This window comes from Stegastes partitus, unplaced genomic scaffold, assembly GCF_000690725.1.
Source record: "Stegastes partitus isolate 25-593 unplaced genomic scaffold, Stegastes_partitus-1.0.2 Scaffold1746, whole genome shotgun sequence".
Lineage (NCBI taxonomy): Eukaryota > Metazoa > Chordata > Actinopteri > Pomacentridae > Stegastes > Stegastes partitus.
In genome coordinates, this window is record NW_007579477.1 from 74,890 (window position 1) to 93,327 (window position 18,438).

The following is an 18,438-nucleotide window of genomic DNA, read 5'->3' on the forward strand; positions in this document are numbered from 1 at the left end:
ATCACCACACCTATAAAGGTGCAGTACGCAAGCTTTCGACCATCTTTACAGCATTAATATGGGTGTGTATATTTAGGAGTAGTGGTGTCCTTAGCATAGAGAAATGTCAAACTCCCCCCTGTGCGCGTTGTAATGCGAGATTTCCTGTTCCATATTTTAACAGCAGCTTCCACTGTTCGCAAATGTTAGTGCATGTGAGTCCCTTTGAAGCTGTTGGGCCTCCCTGTGCTTACAAACACACTACACCTCAAAAAAATCCAAAAAGATGGATGTCCTGATCCAGTTCCCCCCACCCATGATCTGATCCAAGTCATTTCACATGTAACCCCAATCTGTTTCCATTTTCCTCAATAAAACACACCTCAAGCATTGCAGATTAGCTAAAGTACTTGGTTTTGCCATCGGGTGGAGCCTCCTACTGTTTTACACTGTAGTGACAAGAGAAAATGATCAGTTACGTGTTGGCATGCAGAGAGCATTATGAGGGTTTAGCTTGTAAAGGGGCACCATGACATAGTTATCTGTGTGATTTAATGACCTCCATGTGGAGCAGGAAGTGAACTTGTGGCCTGTATCATGTGTTCATAGTTTCACATTGCAATATCAGCACGAGACAATGTCCGATGTACTCAGTTTGTAACATAAAATGAACAGTTGTTGATGCTGCATTCTTTGTGACAGTGGAAATAGTTAAAGGATTGGACGAAGGTTGAACTAGTGCTGATCAGTTAAAAATATATTTGATCTGCTTGGATCTTAGGGTTTTATTTATATTATGTACCTCAGCTACGTGCACTTGTGCCACACTCATTTTTGTGTCGCTTTTCACTCCTTCAAAAAGTGGATTCAGTCAATCCGGGGTTGTTTTTTTCCCCGTCCAACGAACTGTGGAAACTACGGAACCCCGGAAGGGACATGGAGAAAGAAAAAAAAAAAAAACAGGGAGAGGGGGAAAAAAAATAGAGGTATCTTTTGCGAGATCTCTCAAAACTTTCTCGGCAAAAGTCCCATCAATGTTATTGGATGTTTTGTGAAAACTGCGCCTCTTGCTAAACACTGCTTGAATGTCTTTATATTTTCGGCCGATTTCAAAATAAAACTCAATAAAACTCTCGAACGGGTGGGTGTCCTCCATTGTCATTTCTACATACTGTCAAAAAAGACCCAGAAGTATATATACCTATACTTTTCTTCTTCTTCTATTGATTTGGCGGTTGGCATCCAATGTCAGGTGCATTACTAACTAATCCCCCAACGGACTGGAGTTACCTATAGTTTAGTGAGATCTCGCAAAAGTTATTGCGAGATCCCGAGAAAATTTTGCGAGATCCAGAGAAAGTTTTGTGATCTCGCAAAAGATACCTCTATTTTATTTTCCTTTCCCTGTTTTTTTTCTGTCTCCTTGTCCCTTCCATGTACCCATTTATTTATTCGCTCATGCCGTTGCTCTTGAGACACTCATTGCCTCTAAATGCTGCACACAGAACCTTTAATAATGCTGCCATAAACTAAAGGCAAGCTGAATTTTTCAGATCCTCCGGGTTATGCCAGAGAGACATCCTTCGCGTCCATACACCGCTGAGTTGGAAAAACGTTTCAGGGATGCTGAGGGAGTCTTTGTGGAGTCCCATCCTGCTGAGGTAAGACAGAGTTCACGTATGTGTACCTACGTGTAAATCACACTGAAAAGCTCACAGTGAACGAGTTATTTATGAGAGGGTTTTGTTTTTTTTGTTTTTTTTAAGATGTCAACTATCTTATGAATGCATGTTTATTCGCCCGCAGATAGCCTGTCTGACAGTTCTTTTCATATGTGTGCCCAGGTGTTCCAGCAAGAGCTTCCAGACACAATCCAGGACATTTGGGATGGTTTAACAGAGGAGCCTGACAGAGTGCCAGACTTCAGCTGGCGATTTGCTTCTCCAAAATCCCTCTTGGACAACCTCTGCCACACCATGTTCTGCCTGTTCAGCGAGTGCTTCGCCAGCACAGAACCTCAGCAAGACTGTGAGTATATAATGCTAAGCCCCCCGAAGACACTGTAGACAGGAACTAAAAGCTTTTCCCTATTACAGTGATGAACCACCTAAAGCAAAGACTAATTTTTAAAAACAGCTTTCCCATACCAGCATTTTAATGGATTTATTACATCAAAGTGGGATCTGATATAAAATCCACAGGAAGCGCATTCTAGTATGTCAGAATCTTGAATTTAAGGTGCCACCAACATTTGTTTTTCATCTAAACTTTGGAGTAGCCAAGACTTTGAAGCCATGATCTGCCTCAGACGGGCTTGGAACATCTTGAGGTGGGTGTGCATTTTTTCACATCACATGCAGATCTGTCTGTCGGGAGCCAACTGAAATGTCAGATCAGATGTAACACAAACAGAATTATGGTGACAGTCAGGGCATTATACACCCATTATTTTTCCTTTTCCAGCCCTATTATGTCGGGTTAGATGTCTTTTCACTCCCTTGGTCAAACCATATAGCCAAGCCTTTGATGCTCTGGATCTTGCTGGAGACTTTGCCAAGCCATTTGGATGAATTTTGTTTCTCCAGATTACATAGAGTTGTATAAATCTGCAAACAGAAAATTTATCATAGACACTTGGATTCCAACTTCTCAAAAATGTACCACTACACACACACACACACACACACACACACGAGTATTTTTCAGAAAAACTCATCACAAAACAAACTAAACCATGGGAATGCAGTAAATTGTAACATTACCTAAATACAGTGGAAAAAACTTTTGGATTCATGCAGCAGCTTATAAAGTCCTCTGGAGGACAACTGGGAAGAGAGTTTAACAGGCAGTTTCAACTTTAACAAGCTTCCGTTTCAGTAGTGTGACACACCTGGGGAAATAACAAGTCCTTAGATGTGAAAACATGTCAGTCACAGTAATTAACATTTCAAATGGCCTGTGTAGCTTCGCTTGTGTTTCGAATTGCTGATTGCTGAGGTAGGTCTAGCTGTACTGTTTCTGGCCTCTGGATTTAGGACATGGCTGTGGCTATCCAAAAGGCGATATGCTCATAGTGTCAGGACGTGACCACATGTTTGGGAGGCCCGAGCATATGGTGACTGAGCTCATGTGAATTCATTCATCAAAATAAGTAGTGTTACACTGATGTGTGCCTCATGTGGCTCTAAGTCCAGCTCAATGGACCCCCGCAAGAATGACCTACAAAAAAAAAAAAAAAAACAGCATCCAAAGTGCAATATCTGTCTTTTATTTTCATTTAACCTTTATTTAACCAGGTGAGTCCCATTGAGATTGACATCTCTTTTACAAGGGAGCCCTGGCCAAGAGGGCAGCAACAAGGTTTACAACAATACAACACACAAAAAATAAGCTAAGTAATGTAACATCACTATAAGGCATAAATACATGGAACACATACAGTACATAAAAACTCATTTAAAACAGCTACAGACTTCTTTTTTTACAGTTTGTAACAAACATTTAAAATCTCCCAGGGAAACAAGGTCAGACAATTTGAGCGTTTTCTGGATCAAATTCCAGGACCAAGGGGCAAAACGAAACAAATAATAATAATAATCTGTCTTTTATATTATGTTTCCTGCAGCTGTCAAATAGCAGTGGGCTTCATAAGGCACACACCTTGCTCATAGCAGACATCTTGAAAAGGGGAAACATAGGGCCAACACATTTTGTCCCCCCCCCCCTTTAGAGCCAATCCTTGTCCCGAAGTTACGGATCCAACTTGCCGACTTCCCTTATCTGCCTTGTTCTAACGTGCCAGAGGCTGTTCACCTCAGCTCCATCCAATGTGCTAGTGAGTCATGACAGCGAGACAAAACCAGACCGGTGAACGTTTGCACTTGTACGGATCATTCTGTTGTAAATGTGATGAAGCAGTGCATTAAAGGAGCCATATAAAGCTTTATTGGCTTTTCTCTTTCCTTTACTACTCTATAGCTTACAAAGCCCTAAAGCCCCTATGGGAGTTATTCTCTTTCACAGAAAACCTTACCTGCCTCCTTTAAAGTCCAGACGCTTCTTCTTCCATTGCTTATGTATTTCACCAATAGGCAGCTTCTTTTAAGTCCATGATTATTTCCTCGCTTCCCAGCAGGTCCAACCCCACAGGTATGTTTGTGGCTGTTAGTGCATGTGAGTCCCTCCCGTTGAAGCTGCTGGCCGTCCCTATGCTTTTCAACAGACTGAAAGGGAAAGGGCTTCAAAAACCAGAAACAGACATTACCAAGTTGGCAAATAGAGCACGGTGGAGGTTTAACAAGTAAAGTCATTTTTTTCGTTACTTCTGTACGTCACCAATGAGCAGCTTCTTCACAGTCCATTATTAAAACATTTTCTCTGTAAAGCCGCCTCTGCTAGAATTACATCATAGATCTGGGTTTAGGGTAAGTAACCAATGCTGCCTTGATTTTGCTGTGAAAGCTGATCAATTGGAGTGGAGTGGGCTTTTTATTGGAGACAGGAGAGAGACAGGAGCTACAGCGTTTCAGACAGAGGGCGCAATCTGATGTGAGCAAAATAATGTGTTTTTTGCTTCTTCTTTTTTTTACATAAAGATATATAAAAATGTATGACCTGTTTTAGATAGAGTCATTAGGTAGTCTCTTTATAAAGATGGAATGGGGGCACCAGTGATGCTGGCTCATAGACTGCATATTAAATATAGACGTAGCTGTTGTGATGTCATGCATTGGTTTGTGAAGTTTTGAAGTCTCAGGTTAGATCATGAATTTGGAAACCAGAAATAATGAACAAGCAGTAGATCTGACTGGAGAATCAAATGACGCCATGCATACCCAACATTATCGTATTTTTTAAAACCTCTACATAGGACCATACTGTACAAAATGAACATCATGCTGTAATAACAAAAAAGCCTAGAAACCTGCGGTTAAGACCACAAACTCATTCATTAGGAAAATGTTTACTGAGCTAACAGATCAGATTCTCATAGGACTGGACTTCTTTAAGCAGCCAGAGGAGTTGCCCCCTGCTGGCTGTTAGAGGGAATGCAGGTTAAAGTCACTTCTTCTTCACTGACTTCAGACCTGGAGGATACGTCTGTCTTTTATATAAAACTTGTGTCCTGGCTTAGCTGCACGTTGACATGACAAACCTTTCATACAATAAATCCTCATATGGCGTCTTCCACACTGGTTAATCTGTGTCCGTGTGGCTGTCCCCAAAGTGATGTATAAGGACGTGACCACGCTTACCTGTTTGAGAGGCCCTAACATGTGGTGCCTGAACTCATGTGACTGCATTCATCCAAAAAAAATGTAGTGCTAGAGCGTTATGTCCCTCATGTGGGCTGTAATGGAGCTCTATAGACCCCCGTGAGACGGAAATGACAAGCCTTCCATACAATAAATCCTCATATGACGTTTTCTCCGTGGCTTAATCTGTGTTCGTGACTTTCACTGGGACACTGTAGTTCCAAATACATGACTGCTACAGTACAGAATTACATTACTTCAGCTAAGTACCAAACAAAGTTAAGTCTCTCTCTTTTTTAAGAATCCTGCGGAAGTGGTCCCTTTACATAAATACCATGTCAATAACCTGATTTCCACTGCTGTTTGAACTGCCAGTTTGGTAAAGTGTCACACATGGGTCAGATGGAGCGTCGGGAAGCCTTCTGGAAGAACTCACTGATGTATTAAAGCTAGAGTTGGCAGGATTGTAGAAAAACAAAGAGCAAGATAGGTTTTGAAATATACAGCTGAAACAAAAACCTTGATTCAGGATTCGCTTCCAAGCTAATCGTCCAGAACACATTAATGATTCTGCATGAGTACAGGTGGAGGACTAATCCATGCGAAAGAAGGGAGCACAGTGCAGTAAAACTCCCTCAAATAGGCTACAAATAATTCGCCTTCAAGCCAACAAAGCTAACATAAATGCAATCAAATGCACAAACACAAACGAACGTGATCATTTGGCATGTGCACGATGATGTAGGTTCAGGCGGAAGTGTGTTATGTGGCTGCATTTTGACTGCCATCTTTGTGCTGTCTGCCCACTAGGTGTAGCAATGTGTCCGCCTAGCCTTGTGGAAGACTACGATGACGTGCAATGAGTGCAAGGGCAGAGTGCGTGCAAGTAGGCAGGTAGGTAGTCAGACGGACAGGTAGTCTTATGCAGACTGAATGCAATGATTGGACTTGATACAAGATGCCACATGTGACAGGTCATTTTGATCTATTGATTGAATTTCAACAAATGTTGAAACAAAAATGCTTCGGGAATACATTGCATACATAGCTTTAAAGACAGTAGATAGTTGACATTTTGGGAAATATTTGTATTTACTTCCTTGCTGTGAGTTATCTGAGAAGATTGATGCCACTTTATCAATACAAAGCTACAACCAAAGGCCAATTAGCTCAGAACAAAGCCTGAAAATAGGAGAAATCAGTTCGTATAGTTCTTCCCGAAGCCTCAGAAGCTCACACTTAACACATTTGCTTAAAACATTAAAAGTCTAAATAGTAAAAATGACAGCTTGACATTTACAGTGATCAGTAACTTTCTTTAGTCTCTGCTGGTTTCCCAGTAACTAATTAGCAACTGAAAACTCCCACATGCACATATCTCCCATAAAACAGCTAATTGCCTCTTTTACAGTTTGCTCAGACCGGACATAATGTGTTTTTTTTTTTTTTGCTCCCCTTGCATTATATAAGCAAATCTGACAGATGTCGATGCTCACTTGCCCCAGGCAGCCATTATACAGACTGTACAGTATAAGCACGGTGGTAACATATGCACTGACCATGTGTGTGGGAGTGCGTCCTTGGGTTTGTGAGTTCAGCTCAGCCTGTGGCTGATCTTAGAAACATCTAGAAAATCAGATTCTTTCAGTTCTTTGCCACCAGTCTCAGCATTTTCCTGTCATCTCCATTCACATATAAAGCCGATTTATGAGCAATTGCATCATTCATTTGGAATTTTTAATACTTTGACACTTGCTTTGTATCTATTTACTAAAAAAGAAAAAAACAAACACTTAACAAGGCCTGACAAGTGGCATGTCTACACAGAGAACTTCTGATTCTGACTTTTGACATAATGTCTCTCACGGAGGAGTTTACAAAATCCTTAATACAGATGTCATAGCAAGAAAAGCTGGAAAAGCCAAATTTCTTCTTCAGTCTCTCCACCATTGCCATTGTTGTCGTCGTCAACCTTCTTTACATCCACATAAACATATTCTACCAGTTAGTGCTGCAACCATTTATCAACCTGTTGTCAGCTATTCAATTAACTGCCAACTATTTTGATAACCTTTTATTTATTTATTTATTCTTTTATTGTTATTATTTCTCTATATATCCAGGACATACAGACGAACCAAAAAGACATTTCTCTCCCCGTGCATTAGTGCCATGCGATTAAAAAGAAACGATCTAAATACAGTATAAATAAAATTAAATGAAATTTCTAAAAATCAACCTATGTACACAACTTATGAGTCACTTTGAGTAGAATTTAAGAAAAAAAAGTAACTCCAGCTCATTAAACTTGAATATTGTCTCATCTTTTTCCATCCTCTGTGGCATATGACTATGACTCTTTGGATTGTAGACAGATAAAGACATTTAATGATGTTAGGCGTTGGGAAGCAATGATCAACGTTTTTTCACCATTTTTTTTTGTGACATTTTCTGAACCAAACAAGTAATCAAGACAATTTAACAAATTAATTAACAATGAAAAGATGCAGCCCTTCTACCAGCCAGCTAACTGTCTTGAAGAATGCAGAATAAGCAGGAAAGCCTTCATATGAAGACCAGTAGACAGTTTAAAAGCTTATCAGGTTTGGGAAGAATTGTAGATCCTCATGCATGCAGCATAAACATCTCACTCGTGTGTCATTTAAACACTGTAAATCACTCAAAACAAAAGCACCGATACAGATGCAACTCCTACAGAGTAGTGGCAGCATATCAATAAGGATATCGTGGCACACGTGAGTAATATGCGTGCTGGAAGTGAAGCAAAACTCACACGAATAGGCATGTATGCATGTGCTGTAATTGCGCTGCCCTGGCCATAATTTCATACCTGAGGTAATCCGTCATTGTAAGAATGTGTCAGTGTACAGTGTCTGCTGTTTGAGGCCCTCACATCTGGAGCGCACAAGGTTGCTGCATTCCTCAAACAACCAGTGCCACATTACTTTGGCTCTCAAGTGGGTGATAAAGTAAAAGTTTCGCCCAAATCCCATAATCCTTTGAGTATCAAATACCCTGAGGGGCATTTTCAGCTCTGGATGTTCCCCTTTTGCAGTAATTTTTTCATTGTAGAAGATAAAATACCAAAGTTTGAAGACACCCTTGCAGCAGAATCCACTTCTCTTCTTTGCGTCACAAAGACTCGACGTGCTTCAACCTCTGTTAATGATGCTATAATTTAAGTAGCATCCGCCGTGAGTTTGTGTAGCCACTTAGTTATGGGTCAAGCGTTGCTATCGTTCGAAACAGTTAAACCACTTGAAATGTCTCTTTGCAAGCTCCTAAGTGCTCTTACGTGCTTCAGTACAAGCACTTTGCACTTTCGTAATCATTCTCGAACCCCCCCTGCAAAAAGAAGTAGATAAATTACTAAATTTACTGAAGCACCGTGACCTGAATGAATGAGAATCTACAAAGAAACTGTGTTTCAAAGCTCAAACAAAACTATGTTTTGCAAAAAGACAGAAAAAAATAAACTGTCAGAATCTGTCTGCATCAAACCTAAAAGTACATTTGATGACTTGAATTATTATGCAAGAATGTCAAGAGAATAATTCAGTATTCTGGGAAATATACTGATTCATTAATATGAAGCTGTAGAAGCTAGTTTGCTGAGCTTAGCCACAAAAAAAAAAGAATGCCTAAAGGTAGCAAAATCTCTGTAAAGCTTTGTTATGATATGTTATGTAATGGAGTGTTTCTTGACATTGCTTAAGTATTCCCAGACTTGAAAAAAAAGGCAAAAAAAAATCCTGTATAGCTCAGCACCATCTGTAGAACAGCAAACCCAATATAACATGTTAATTACTGTGCTACTGTACAGATTTATTGCATCTGGGCAGAGCCATGCTCGCTGCTACCCCATGTTTCCTGTCTTTGTGCTCAGCTAAGCATTGCAGCTTTCATATTTAACTCACACACATGAAAGCGGTATCGGTCTTCCCACGTACACTGAACAAATTATAAAACAAAACATACAAATGCTCTTTTTTTCTGACTTAAAAGAAAAAAAGCAAATGTTACTGGACATCTAGATGTATAACTCAGTAGGTTTTCTGACTTAAAAGAAAAGTTAAAAATGTCATTTCTATTGAAATGGTTTGAATAATGTTAAATTTAGCCAATTGTGCTTAAAAAGTTTCGTGAGCCGTTCAGCTGGTGACAGATCCTCCACCACTGAGCCAGATGTGGCTTTAAAGGACAATGATCAGATAGCGTGACCCCTTTGACCAGCGCCTATAAAAGGCCTCCTTAAAATGCATCTTTATTTAAATGACTCGATACCACAGATAAGAAGAGAAAGAAAAAGCACTGTTAGTATGCTGAGTAATGGCACGCCAGGCCTTTAAATGTCCACAACTCCACCATTTGTTGCATTTCTTGGATTCAGCGATGGCATGAAGTCCCCGTTTAGGCTGGGGCCAGGGGAATTATGGCATCTAACACTGCCGGCATGGTCCTGCTCAGTGATGGCTTGGAAATGCTGCACATGTCTCCAACCTCATGCTGGAATGTGCTGGTAGTCAAAATCCCTTAATGCTTTCTATTTGTAGTTTTACTATTCTACTGCTAGATTATGTGTGTAAGCATGGTCAGAGTGGTGCTTATATTTGCACACATTACTAAGTACAAGTTGATAAATTCCACACTTTGCATGGGAATGTTCGCACACATTCATTATGCCTACGTCTGTGCATGCACACGGATGATAAATGAGGCCCCTGGTCTCTGCAGTGTAGCTGCAACCTAATAGTTACTCTTCAATATGGTGCAGTTTATCAAGTGCAGCCGCAAGCGACCCTTTAGGAAGGAGAAACCTGAGAGAAAAGTTGCACCGGAGTGTCTGTGCTCCCATTACTCATACTGCATGCCGACATGGAGAGAGGCAGAAGAATTATCAGTGCTCATAGTGCAACAGTAGAACATGACAGTAGAAGGAGGAGAGTAACTTTATTGATCCTTTAACAGGAAATGATTTGTTACAGCAGCTCCATTAAAAGACAAAACACAGACAACCCCACAAGACACCTGACATGGAAGGCACGCATAAAATATAAAACAAAATATACAAGATAAAATTAACATTTAAAAAAAAGTAAGATAAATAAATAGGTACTGAGTGTGCAAAATTAGACTGTGTGAAAGATGGATTTTAAAAACGCATGTACATAAAGTGTCACAGTTGCTCAGCCATGTGGTTTTGTTGTACATTATGGAGTCTGATGGCAGTTGGCAGGAAGGACCTCCTGCTGCGTTCAGTCCTGCATTTTGGAGGAATTAGTCTGTGACTGAAAGTGCTTTGCCGAAACACCTCCATGACATGAAGTGGGTGGGCTTCATTGCTCACGATAGAGTCCAGCTTCCTGAGCATTCTCACCCCGGCCACCTGCTGACCCGTGTCCAATTCAACCGCAGCGATGGAGCTTGCCTTCTTAATCAGTTTATTGAGTCTGTTTCACTCTGCAGTGGCAGCCCCCTCCCTCCAGCACACCACATCAAAGAAAAGTGCACTGGCCATCACAGTTTGGTAGAAGGAGCACAAAAGAGGCTTGCAGATGTTGAAGGATCTCAGCCTTCTGAAGAAGTACAGTCTGCTCTGTCCCTTCTTGTACACTGCCTCCAAGTGGCTGGACCAGTCCAGCTTGTTGTCCAGCTGTAGTCCCAGCTATCTGTAGCTGGAGACAACTTCCACCTCTGTGCCCTGAATGGTGACAGGGTCTGGTTTTGGCCTCTTCCTCCGAAAGTCCCCTAGCATTTCCTTGGTCTTGAAAATGTTAAGCTGAAGGTGGTTGAGGTTGCACCAGTCCACAAAGTCCCTGGCCATCCTCCTGTATTCCACCTCACACTCTCCCTCAGTACAACAGACCACCGCTGAATCATCAGAAAATTTCTGGAGAAAGCAGCTGTCTGAGTTGTACTGGAAGTCGGATGTAAAAAGTGTGAAGATGAAAGGGGACAGGATCATTCCTTGGGGGCCCCGGTACTGCTCAGGACGTTCGGAGAAACACAGTTCTGAAGGCGCACATACTGTGGTCTGTAGTCCAAGACCAACGCTGACTCCACCTACATATTCCTCGTCTTCTCACCAAGCAGCCCCAGCTGGATTGTATTGAAGGCACTTGAGAAATGGACGAACATGATCCTCACAGTTTCATCAGAGGTGTCTAGGTGAGCGTGGGCCCTCTGTAGCATGTAGATGAGGGCATCATCCACACCATCCACAAACTGTAGAGGATCCATGAACGTCCTCACCGTAGGTCTTAAGTAGGAGAGGACTAATCTCTCAAGTGTCTTCGTAATATGTGAGGTGAGGGCAACAGGCCTGTAGTCGTTAAAGTCAGCGGGGTGTCTCTTTGTGGGGACAGGGACTAAGCAGGATGTTTTCCACAGTGTGGGGATCCTCTGTAGATGCAGGCTCGGGTTGAAAAGGTGTGTGAGGATGTCACACCGCTGACTGGAGCAGGTCTTTAGCAGTCTGGGACTGATACCATCAGGTTCAGCTGCTTTTCCCGGCTTCAGTCTGTCCAGTTCTCTCTTGACCTGATATGGCAGGAGTGTTATGGGTGAGGTGGAGATTGAGCTGGTGGAGCGGGGAGTAGGCATCCCAGGCAGCAGGCAAGGTGGAGTGGAGCTGTCGGATCTGTTGAAAAACACATTCATGCCATCAGCCAGGTCCTGGTCTCCAGCAGGCAGCGATCCACCCTTCTGCACGTGGCCTGTGATTTTCCTCATGCTGCTCCAGACCTGCTTCACACCATCCTGCTGCAGTTGGTTTTCCAATTTTTGCCTGTAGGCTTGTTTCCCCTCCTGAATCCAGATTTTCAGTTCCTTTTGCTTTGTCCCTGTGACCCTCCCTGAAAGGCTTTTTCTTCTTGTTTAACAGGCCTTTCAGACAGCTGGTGACCCACAGTTTATTACTGGGGAAACACAGAATCTCTCTGCTGGGTGTATTGACATCAACACAGAACTTGATGTAATCAGAGACACAATCTGTGAGTCCTTCAATGTCATCCCCATTTGACTCACAGAAAACGTCCCAGTCTGTGAGCTCCACACAGCACTGTAGAAATTCTTCTGCTTCATGGGACCAGCATTTCACTGATCTGGTGGTAACAGGCAGTGTTTTAACAGCAGGGGTGTAAATGGGAGAGAGTTGTACCAGATTGTGGTCTGATCCTCCAAAGGGGGGGCAAAGCAGTGGATTTGTGTGCATCTTTCACATTAGCATACAGAAGATCCAGGGTCTTATCTCCTCTTGTAGGGCAGTCCACAAACTGTTTAAAAGTGGGCTGGAGAGAGAGGCATGGTTGAAATCACCAGATACGAGGATGAATGAGTTTTTTGCATGGTATAGGAGTTAATAAATCAGACACTTGGTGGGAGATAAATGAAGTTGTTAATGTTTATTGTGGTTTCTCCTCTCATCTGTTTTTTAGATTGTGGCATATCCCGTTGGAGGAAGGGTAGGAAGAAAGACTTACAACCCGAAAGCTGAGAAGAAGCCAGCGGAGCAACGTCCCTATCGATAATAATTAGGGATTAGTGTTGTTGTCTCCCTTGAACTGGAGGTAGAGGGGTAAAAGGACAACACTGAAACAAGAAAGTTCAGTCCTGAATTGTGAACATCAATAAGTCTTTCCCAAATGTGCCAAACGGAGCCAAGATTGTCTCGATGACGGAACCCTGACACGGCTCCATCGGCCAAAGTAGACGGAAGTTGCGGGCACAGTAGCAGCTTCTGTGATGAGCACCTGGACTTTCTATTAAAATGAAAAAAAAAAAGCTCAGTTTTAAGTAAATAGCTTCCACTCATCAGATTTTCCAATTCTCTGCCAGTCAGGAAGCCTGAGGTTTTCTGCATTTCTCAGAATTGATGGTGTTTCACTCTGGTTACTAGGTTTGGAAGAGATTTGTTTATGTTCACATATATTGTCTAAACTGTTGTATGATCAGTGTATTATTTTTTTAAGTGGATTCTTTAAAAAGGAGGCACAAGCTGCTTACTTCTTGTCAGCAAACGCTTTATTTCCATCGCTATGGCTTTGCCAAATCTCAAAAAGCGCGCACTGTGTTCCAGTGGACCTGCATGGTTTCATCTAAGAAACCGACAACAGAGACTTTGCATTGGATTATACTGAGAAGCATCCACTGACTGTGTCCCATCGCCAGACTTCTCTTCTCTGAACACCTTCTTTAAACATCAGTGAGCTGAAGGAGCCGTTTAAATGAACTCCAACCCTGAACGCAGACTGGTAACTACTGTTTTCTCTTCTCTGTTTTATGCTGTTTGCCCAAATTCCATAACCAAAAACAGACAAAGAAATAAGTTCATTTTTGCCCACCCTGCATATTTCTTTCTTTATGTTTATAATGCACGAAGAAGGAGAGTTGAACCTGGAGAAAAAAATGACATCCATTATGTCTGTCTGTCCAAGCGTTCAGTATTTTACGGTGGATCTGTTATTGAATGTTTTCATGACTTATTACATGTACAGAGCTTAAAGAATGATCATTACCATTTCAAGCATGAAGTAACATCACAGAACTTTATAGTCTGGCCCCAAATCTATATAAATAAGCAGCTGCCATGGTATTTGGCCAATAGATAAAGATTTGCAGGAAGAAAGGATGATAGGTTGCATTTTTCTTGACACAAAATTGGCACTGCAGTCTGGTTTTGGGCTATTTTGAACGGAATTTTAACTATGAAAAGCTGTATAGATGAAATCTGAACCTGAACTTGGCGCAGTTGCAAACACAAGCACCGAGTTGGTTCTCAAGATTTAAGTCATTTACACTCTCAAGCTCTTTGACCCCAACATGTTCTGACTGAGATTTTACCTCAAAACAAATCAGTATTACCTACCCGTCTGAGAAGCTGTTTAGGTTCTAACAGTGCTTCTGTTCCCCCACCCCCCTAAGAGCACAGGTCAAATCGAGGAAGGTTTTGAAGAAGTAACACAAACAGCAATATACAAACGGGTGACAAATTAAAGGAAAAACCAAACATAAAGTCTCTCACTACAGTGTTGGATCTCTATCTGCCACCAGAAGAGCTTAAATGCACCTTGGCATTGATTCTTCAAGTCTCTGGAGAGTTAAAACATAATTCCTACAAAAGCTACTTCCTCCTTTAGTGTTCTAATGATGGTGGAGGAGGAAACTATCTTAACACGTCGTTCCAAAATCAATCAGAGGTGTTTAATTTGGTTGAGATCTGGTGACTGCAAAGGCTACAGCATGTGATTCTCTTTCATACTCGTCAAACCATGAAGGTAAATTTAGTTTGAACATTTACTTGCAAATTTTGAGCATCAGACACTCAATTTTTCTTGCATTCTGGTGAGATTTGTGCATTTTTAGCATAATTTATGGTGAAAATGAAACGAGAAACACAAAATTCAAGTCTACGTTCCAAGGACAGTGCAAAATATTGAGACGATAAAGCAGTTAAGTTCTCAGTTCTTCTGAGTTTGTTATCCTGTAGATCAACTCATTTCATTTTATCCCTGCTGAGTCAACACACCTGAAGTCACGAGTTACTCTTTAAGTGCACATGTGGCACCTTTTCCAATATTAATGAATTTATTCATGTTAATTTCTTCATAAACCGTTGGGCTTTATTAGCTCATTTATGTTTCAGCAAGATTTCTATCAAAAATGTCTCCATGTTTAGAATATATCAGACATATCTGTTTGATATGCTCAAGGAAAAAAAAAAACTTTCTTACCTTCTTGTTTTTACTTGTGTTTACATCAAAGCATGGAACAGTTCAGCGAGCCCTCGTGCCCTCTGCATCGGACGTACTGTCATCCTGGAAGACAGAGCTCCCATCAGGACAGTAAAGTTTTGTCATAGGATATGTAGGTGGTCACAACACAACAGAGCCACAGGATCCCCTCACTGTAGAAATCAAGGCTCATGTTTTTTCTGTAATTTGTCACCTGTCTGTACATTGTAGAGGTTATGCTTTTTTTTTGTAATATACACTTTGACTGTGAGGCCCAGTGTGTAAAATTTGTGGAGGGAAAAAGCTGGAAAATGAAGACAAATCATCTTTTATTTTGTATAATGTGACATGGAATGTCTTTGGGACGTATTCAGGCCAACATGAGCAACAGTTTTTAAACGAAGAATCCACTTAAACCCCAAAACCTGTGCATGGGAGAAACTGGGGAGACTGTTATGGTGACTCAGTGCTGTTGTAGATTTTTATTCTACATGTACAAAGATACGTTTGTTGACTGAAATAAGTAGTTTATTAGTAGACATACTGCACATATTTAATAAAGGATTGGCAAATAGCTCCATTGTTTCTGTAACAGCAGGCATATCTGCTTGGAGTCACAGTCAATGTCATGCTAAAGCTCCTGAAAAATGTGCCCTTTGCACAAACATACTTCCACAGCAGTAGCAGGAATTAGAGGTCGGCCAACATGTTTTTTTTTTTTGTTTGTTTGTTTGTTTGTTTTTTTTGCAGAGCTGATACATGATATTGCTGATATTAGTAATCCAGGAGATATTTAGACACCGTTTAGAGCCGATAGCGTGGAGTAAAAATTTAAATCTTGGTGTCAAAATTTAGAATAACACAAACTCCAACACAAAAATTTGTTGCAATACGATTATCTACTTTAATAACATTTATCCTTCAGTGTTACTTATAATATATAACCGATCTGATCCATCAGATGTTCCTCCAGACTGCAGCGAGACTACTCCAGAGCCAAAGTCGTACATTTTTAAAGGTATTTATTTTAGTGGATGTCAGTTTAAACTTAATGACGATGTCGATGTTGTAGCTTCAGCCTTCTCCTGTACACTGCAACACCTTGTATTCATACAAACATGTAACTGAGATGGATGAAAACCTCCACTTATCCCAGTGTTTTATGTGCGCCAATACAAACCACTGGTATAGATATTGGGCCACCTAACACGTAGTGACTGCAGCGTTGGGAAATAAAAGGTCCAATTGGTACAAATGTTTCACAGCTGGCCTGAGAAAGCAAAGCACCCGTTGTGTCAAGGTTAACAACATGTGCTGGAGTGCATAATAGTTTCCACACATACAGCGCATCTTTGTTGCATTTTAATTAGCTCTTGTTTTTAGCTCAAGTAGGCAGAATGAAGTAAAACTGGACTAAATCGTTTGCTCAGGTAAACCAGCAAGTTAAAGTTGATTTTATTCATCTTGCAGCTTCCTGGTCATTCTGGCTTCTAACCATGAAACTAAAACCTGCCATTCTGCAGTATTTAACAAATATAAGCACATGTTTGCTGTGTCCTGTTAAGGTGGCTGAAGTGTAAAATGGCTCATTCAGTTTTTCAACCGTTTTTCAGGGTTGAAGGGACACACAAAGGCCCATTCATAAATGTTGAGATTTCAATGCACCCTTGGTTTTATTTTACATGCTTCACTTGATTTGCGATGGTTTTGGGTGTTGATAAGCTGCGTACGATGTTCTCCTTCTTCGCGACTTAATCCATTGTAGGAGGTTTAGTGATAGTAAAAAATAGTGGACGCGGTCCACCTACTTGGAGGCAATTGAACTTATGAGGCACTTGGTTTATGTAGGCAACTTTCACTTACTACAGTCCAATAAATAAAAAAAACAAAAACACTTTCTTTTGACTAGATCACTCCATCAGATTTGGTGTTTTACTGGATCTAACAGACCTGCTTTGAAATGAGGCTAAGAGAGATTATAATGTATTTGTTGGACACACACAGGCAAACACGTTTTGCAACATGTTTTTGGTTTGACATTTGGATTATTAATCTTAAAACTGCGCTTCATTTGCTGCAACCTTTCAGCCACAACTAGATCATATTCATAACTGGACTGGAGTCAAGGGCTCTAGACTGTTTGCTTCATTCGCTCACTGTTTTTCCAAGACTTGTTGTTTTTGCATGTTAGTCAGTTGTTGTGACTTTTATCTCGATGCACCTGCTTCATCGCCTGCAAATCCTGACATGCTGGTTCAGTCAGTTTATGGTGTAACATTCCCTTGTCCCTTCATTGCTTTCGTGATAGCTGTGTGTGTGACTTTACAGTTGTTGTTCCTAAGAATTTATTTCAAAAAGACAGTTATGTGTTTTCATTTTTTAAGAAATTACTTGGTAACCAAAAGTGAAAGAAGGCATTAGTCCCATCAACAAAAACAAACACCCAAAACAAATGAAATAGAAATTAGTAATGTCATTTTAAGATTTTGCATTACATGAAGTAGTATTTATTACGCAGTTTAATTAATGTGCTTCATTTTGACTTGAGTTACTTCTAAGAGTGGACAAAGTATGTGTCTGTGAAAGTTTTCTTTGTATGTAAAAATGCCAGAGTTGCAGATGGTGCATTCAAGCCTTTGCAAGCCTGATTGCGCTTTAGGCAGGAAGAGGGATGACGTTTAGTTATTATGTTATACTGTATATACAGTTTTTAAGGGGCAAAACTCCTCAGAGTCCTCATATGCAAAAGAAGCTCGAAAAGACATAAGGAATTAATTGATGTATTTCTATAAATTTATAGAGTGTATTTGTATTATACTTTATCAATCATATGTAACTGTATGGTTGTCCTTTTGTAACCATAAGAGCATTTTAAGGTATATTTAGAGATCCCTAATTGTGAAAAATAAAGCGATATTTCCCACAGCTGTCCAGCAGCCGCAGCAGCAGCAGCAGCAGAGATAACTGCAGCCACATGGACGGCTGTGGTCTGATGACAGATTTTAGAAACAGATTTTTTTTATACACAAGATATTGAATATTTATTTTTTGGAAATGTATAATGCTATGTGACAATACTTTTATGAAAGAAATACAAAAATAAATCACTATTTTTATCAACTAACCCTGCGTCCGGCGTCCAGTCATTTCCAAAGATGATCTTCGTATTGACATTATTTCACTGTGTTCCATTATTTTGACAACAGATGTATTAAACTTGAAATGGTCTAATCAAGCTATTGTTTTCTTGATATTTTATTGTCTTTTATAATGTTTTATGAGGCACCTTGTCATTCTTGTTCTTAAAGGCACTATATCAATATATGTATGTGTTGGTATTAGTAGCTATGGGGACTGTGCTCTGATGACTTGTTCTGTTAGCCACCAAATAGAAATGTTCTATAGAACCAGATAATAAAAATGTAAACGTACAGTTGAAGACAAAATGATTA

The 18,438-nt window shown here is 40.5% G+C and overlaps 1 protein-coding gene across 2 annotated transcripts in view; it reads left to right on the forward strand.

The window, feature by feature from the left end:
- il34 (interleukin 34) overlaps nucleotides 1-18,110 on the forward strand; it is a 61,617-nt gene extending 43,507 nt beyond the window's left edge. The window contains exons 6-9 of one of the 2 annotated variants that reach the window (XM_008302003.1): nucleotides 1,533-1,640; nucleotides 1,824-2,007; nucleotides 6,045-6,128; nucleotides 12,692-18,110. In XM_008302003.1, the coding sequence (XP_008300225.1) occupies nucleotides 1,533-1,640; nucleotides 1,824-2,007; nucleotides 6,045-6,097 (345 nt within the window). In that variant the 3' untranslated portion in view covers nucleotides 6,098-6,128; nucleotides 12,692-18,110. The remainder of the gene's footprint in view (nucleotides 1-1,532; nucleotides 1,641-1,823; nucleotides 2,008-6,044; nucleotides 6,129-12,691) is intronic. The other variant, XM_008302002.1, reaches the window with a different exon arrangement.
- The last annotated feature ends 328 nt before the right edge of the window (nucleotides 18,111-18,438 follow it).